Below are 5,955 nucleotides of genomic sequence, written 5' to 3'. Positions count from 1 at the left end.
AAAAAATCAAAGAGATAGTTTTTGATAAAATACACAAAATGCAAAAAAATGGACCTGCAGCCCCCTCCAAAAAAAGTTATAGGTTTTTAGAAAGTTAAAAAAAATTTTGAGGTTATGTACACTCGATCTATGGGTCCATAAAAAATGGACATGTTTTATAAAAGCCTCAGCTACACTTGTGAATTTTTTGAAATTTTTAAATCAATTGGAACCCAACTAAAAAAAATTAAATCTAAAAATCTACGTTTTTGGCTGTGGGGGGAGGGGTAAGGGGGGTGGCGTGCTAAAAATCCGCGTAATCTCATTTTTTAGTTGCATAGAACGTAAAAAAAATTAATAAAATTGAATTCTGGGAGTGAGGGCATTTTGCCTATCTTAACGGGGGCGGGGGGTACCCTTACATAATAAAAAATCAAATAAACTCCTTATACTTGAAAAACCCTTTAATATTAATTTACAGTTAGTTACAATATACCTTTGAATTATAGTCCAGGGTAATAAGGTTTTTTCCATGCCACTCGAGCAGCCAGGGTACTGAAGCGTTTTTTCGACAGGTTTTTGTCTTATTACCCTGGCCTATTATATCACATACTAACTTAACACTACTTGTGAAAGTACTCAGTATTATCTATCAAATGAGCTCCCAAATAAGTCAATAGTATTAAAATTTATGCTCCAAAAATTTTTCCAAAAGAATTTTGTTTTTTTTAGAATAACTCCAGTTAGAATGACTTATTTTTATATTAGGTTCATCTAAAAACCATTTGAAAGGTAATTTCAAAGGCTATAAAATATGAAATTTAATTTTTTAAGTCGCTTATTTTTTAAAGATACAAGGTCAAAGAGCCCTGGTTACATAGTTCTTGCAGTAAAATTTAGGCTTTAAACGTTTCTATCTCGGTTTTTTTATCCTACGAAAATAATAAACAAAAGTAAAATATTTGCCAAAGAAAAAACTAAAATCTGGTAATGTATTATTTTTACGTATAGATATCGAGTATTATTAAAGTTATAATATACTAAGAAATAAGAAATACGGGGTGTGTCAAAGTTAAACTTTTATTTTATTTATTCTTGAATATTTCCTGAGAGACATGGAATAACAACACGAAATTTGGTAAGCGGGGGTTTTGGGATGAAAAATCTAAATTTGCCACCAAAAATGATGTATTACCAAGAGGGCGCTACATAGGTACGTCTTTCAGCGCTCATTTAATACGTTCAATTTTTTTATCTCCCACTCCACGTACTTTTTGAATCAACATTTGTATTCTCTTAATATTTTTTACTTAAAAAAGGTATACCACATTGATCTCGCTAAGCTCAACTGTTTTCGATTTTTAAGTCTACGATACAACATAATTTTTGCATATTATTGTAGTTAGGCCCGAAAAATAAACTTGAAACAATAATAATTGTGTAATTCCCCGCTTACCAAATTTTGTGTTATTATCCCATGTCTGCTAGGAAATATTCAAGAATAAATAAAATAAAAGTTTAACTTTGACACCCTGTATGTCGGTTATTATCAACTTTCGTACAAAGGTAAGTTAGTTAAATCGACATATTTTAACCTCAGGAATATAGGGTTAAGCTATGCCCCATTCTTTACCAAACACCCTGTATACAGTGTGTCGCATTTAAGATGGAACCTTATATTTCGGCTATCAAAATATTTTGATTTTGATGGTTTACATTTTTTAAGATAGTCAACTGAAATTTAAATTTTAAACGCGGCCTACTGCGAATTCAGAAACAGGACGAATTTTCAATATTTTGTTTCGCGTCAGAGATATCGCAAAAAGTTATTTGGAAAAATTGTTAGAAATATTAATCTAACCCCACATACCAAAGGACCTCGCAGAAACCTTATGGGAAATGGCTCTCTGTCAAATGCTCTGAAACTTTGGGTTCTGGTAGTCCTTGATGTGTAGAACAAAAGACTGAATGGGCGCGTAGATCCAAAAAATCATGGTTTTAAGATATAAGCCTCTGAAGTTATAGGTATGTACCTATCTGAGTCTTTTGTTCTACACATTTTGACTACCAGAACACAAAGTTTCAGAGGTATTTCCCATCAGGCGTCTGCGGGGTCCTTTCATGACAAAATTCGAACTTTTCGTTTTTTTTTTCAGAATTGGTAGTCAGGATCCTAAAACATGCAATTGTAAGTCCCGAGATGCAGCTCGACACAACCAACATAAAAGGCGCAAAAAAATCTAGCCTACCTATAGCCCGAAAATATTATTGGAAATGCTGCTACCACGGCCAGGCAAGCGACAAAATTACAGCGCTGTGCTTAGCGTAAAGAGTGAGATAAATGCGAATTCTGTTCGGCTACGTTTAAAAGCGCCTGCCCTAGGGTAGAGCCGTCGTAGTAGTGCTACGCTACGGGGAGCGCACAATAATTATTACAACTTCGGAGATGAATTAAAAAGTAGCTTTATTTTATTTTAGATTTTTAGATACTTAGGTATTGTATCAAAATTTATAAATTATAGTTTTGAAATAAGTAATTTATATTAATAAATAATTTAGTATTGTACATTTGAAGAGGTTAGGCGGCGCCTACCTTACCTACCCTGACGGGCCACCCCTGTCAGACTTGTAACGCTTCCCTATTTGTTGAATGTCATTGTTGAATTTCCGTTTTTTACCTGTTCTCTTGGTGCAACAAAGTCAGATTGTCAGTTGTGCGTGATACAACATTATGATACAAAATTTTAGTATGCAATAATAAAATTAATGCAATTAAGTATGATACAACATTTTAGTAGGCAATAATGAAATTAATAACATAATAATATTTTTTGGAGAAAAAATGACATATTTGCTAATTTTATCCCCTTTCAGGTGGCTTTAAAAGGGGATGTTTAAGAAAAATCATAAAAAAACTTTATATATTATAGTATACGGTAATAACTAAAACGGTGGACAATAAATTTCTAATTTCTCTTGTAATTTGCATCTCATTTTTGGCCTTAACTATTTCAAAAGTTTAAATACGTTTTCTCAACAATTAACAAATTTGCACTTACGTCAGTGTTTCTCCAAAGGTGCGTTATGTCAAATTTTAACACTTAATACTTCAATTGATTACTAACCCAACTTTATAAAAGTATAAATGCGTTCTAAATAGTGCCGGTTTATCCACTGGGCGCTTGGGGAGGGCGCCCATGGTCCATGGCTACGGAGGTGCCCTAAGGGACCCTTCTTTTTATTAATAATAAATTGAAGTCCGCTAAATAATCGAGGTACTTATTTTTTGAAATAGAGAAAAAGACTACGAAATACCTGCGATTTCGAAATGGTCTGATTTTAAGACTGATAACTTTATAAGAACTGTGATAACTTTTAAACCAAAGACTGATTCCTTAGAAAATTGTAAAAAAATGTATGAAGCGGGAAACAAAGCTTATTATAGAAGATTAAATGAAAGCAACTCTTATAGAGTAAAACCCAATGGAGGCAAAGAGAAGAGAGAAGTGTTAAAGCTGTTTATTGTTACCCATTGCAAATTATTTTCAATTGAAAATAGTTTAACTGATTGTGGATGTATTTTACCCACTGGAAACATTTGAATAGTTTACTCAAATCTAACGAATAAACTAAATTTCATCTGAACTGTATGCCTACATTAATAACAAGATCATCAGTTAGATGGATCATCAGTTAATTGGAGTTATAGACGCTGGCTTGAAAGAGCAAGTATGTAGAACGCGAAGCTGACTATTGAGTAAAGATGCTAAGAAGAGTTGTTGTCACAATTAAATTATTTGCTTCTCAAGGACTAAGCTATTAAGTTAGGTTAAACCGTCACTGGTTCTAAATCTTGTATATTTCACAAAGAAATACTAGACATGAACAAATGCAACCAAATATTAGTATATAAAATATTACAACAATGTCTTGCAGTTTCAATTTCTCAACTTCAAGTTCTTTTTGATCTTTATTGTTCACGGAAAAAATTTCTTGTTTCCATTTCTGAACTACTCCTGCAGATAGTAATTGGTGAATAATCGTATTAAATTCATTAATATACAAAAAACCTTTCCTCATTATCAAAGAGATAGAACTTCCATATGAATAATGAAAGCAATATATAGATTCTTTATCAACTTGTTTCGTATTTAGAAAATATTCAGTATTACTTTTCGTAGTCAAGAAAGCAGAGAGTCCTTCTTGAATAAATTTTAAACATTCTAGGGAATCGTGACAATCAATTTTCTTCTTTACTATCTCATCTCTGGATATTCCCTCAATAAAATCATTACTGAAATATCTTAAGGAATTTGTCACAAAATAAGTTTTTAAATTATGTTGATATATTTTAGACATTGAATCATACATCTGGCATGGCTCCCTTTTTATAAAGAAACTGGTTATTTTCGTGGTAAACATGATATTGCAAAAAAATGCAAAAATAACTAATAAACCCACAAAGTATCTTAACCTGCCAGTTCTTGGTAAGCGCGTAATCGCAATGTGCAAGCAAATGGCAAATGCTTTTACAACGATACCATCGATAGATGCATCAAATCTTAATTTTGGTTCTTCGCTTCTGTTAGTATACCAAATCAAAACTATTAATACTAATAATATTAGTAAACTAAGTAAGATTACCATCTTTTGAATGTATATGTTAACTTGATAATATTTTTTGCTTGGGACGCACCATAATAATTCGTCATAGTAATATGAAATACTAGGACTCAGGTACAATATTCTTCCGTATGTTAACTTATATCCACCAAATATTATATCGAACTTGTTATCAGATAACTCTTTGAACTCCTTTGTTAGAGTCCCATTGGCGAAAACCTCCCCGCTAGGATATCTTGGATCAATTTCATAATACTCCACAGTAAGTTTACATGTTTTTGCTAATGTCTCTATCAGCCTTATCTCTATTCCCGGTTGACCGTCATACATACTAAAAGGAGGCCATGGGAAGAATTTAACTCTAACTTTTTTAAACGTGTCCATTTTCTTCGTTACTATTTTATCATAAGTTATATTTTCTCCTCTAAATCGTCTACATATATTCAACTCTGAGATATCTATATTTAGATCGTACATGGAAGATCTTGTAAAGATATTGAAGTTTGTTAAATTTTTTTGATCTATTAGTATAACAGCCATTGGTACAATAGCCTCTTTCCAAAGTATGGTGAAAATGATATTAGATGTTACCTTGGAATCTTCGAATGCTGTAAAAGATATAATTAAAAAGTTAGCTTTAGGGTTCCAACTAGGTAGCACTTTGATCATTTCAATAGTTTCTTTGAATTTATCGACAGATGATATTTCTATTAATAGATGTTTGAACACTCTTGTTGATTTGCTTCTTAATATTGATTTGTTCAAAAATATTATATAGCAAGGTTTATTTTTATTGGCTAATTCATTGACTAAAAATGAACGGAGAGGCGAAAAGTTCGTAGAATTTTCGAAAATCACAATAACGCTTTCATTAAATTGGTCCCTAAAATAGAATCGACACAATTCAGCAGCACAACTACTTAATGACTGTTCAGTACTCAGATCTGTAAGTGGATCAATATTTAATATTGCTTCAGCAGAAGATAATATTAAAAATAACGGAGCAATCAGAACAAACATATTTGATGCTAGTAGCTTTGACTGTTAAATATTTGAATATTTTTTGGATACATTATTACTTGTTTAAATTTCTATACTCTATTATGTTGAAAAATAATTTTTTGCGTGTAGATAACTGATTATGATAACATATTATATACTACAGGGTAAAAAATTGGTTTGTTACAGATACAAAACTTTAAAATTTTTATAAAAATAATTATACATGAAACTTTTATAGATATTAATATTATACAGTGATGAGCGCGCTAATATCCGGCAAAATAGCTCAAAAGATGGAAAACCTAATACATTGCGAAACAAAAAGAGATGAAACTAGTGGAGGTGGAAAGT

The 5,955-nt window shown here is 31.6% G+C and overlaps 1 protein-coding gene across 1 annotated transcript; it reads right to left on the bottom strand.

The window, feature by feature from the left end:
- Positions 1–3,711: 3,711 nt before the first annotated feature.
- Positions 3,712–5,622, bottom strand: LOC126885368 (uncharacterized). Its single transcript, XM_050651927.1, has one exon. It carries the CDS (start codon positions 5,620–5,622, stop codon positions 3,826–3,828), a length of 1,797 nt encoding a protein of 598 aa, XP_050507884.1. The 3' UTR covers positions 3,712–3,825.
- Positions 5,623–5,955: the final 333 nt, after the last annotated feature.

The sequence above is a fragment of the Diabrotica virgifera genome, chromosome 5, assembly GCF_917563875.1.
Source record: "Diabrotica virgifera virgifera chromosome 5, PGI_DIABVI_V3a".
NCBI classification, from domain to species: domain Eukaryota; kingdom Metazoa; phylum Arthropoda; class Insecta; order Coleoptera; family Chrysomelidae; genus Diabrotica; species Diabrotica virgifera.
This window is presented reverse-complemented; position numbering and strand designations above follow the sequence as displayed.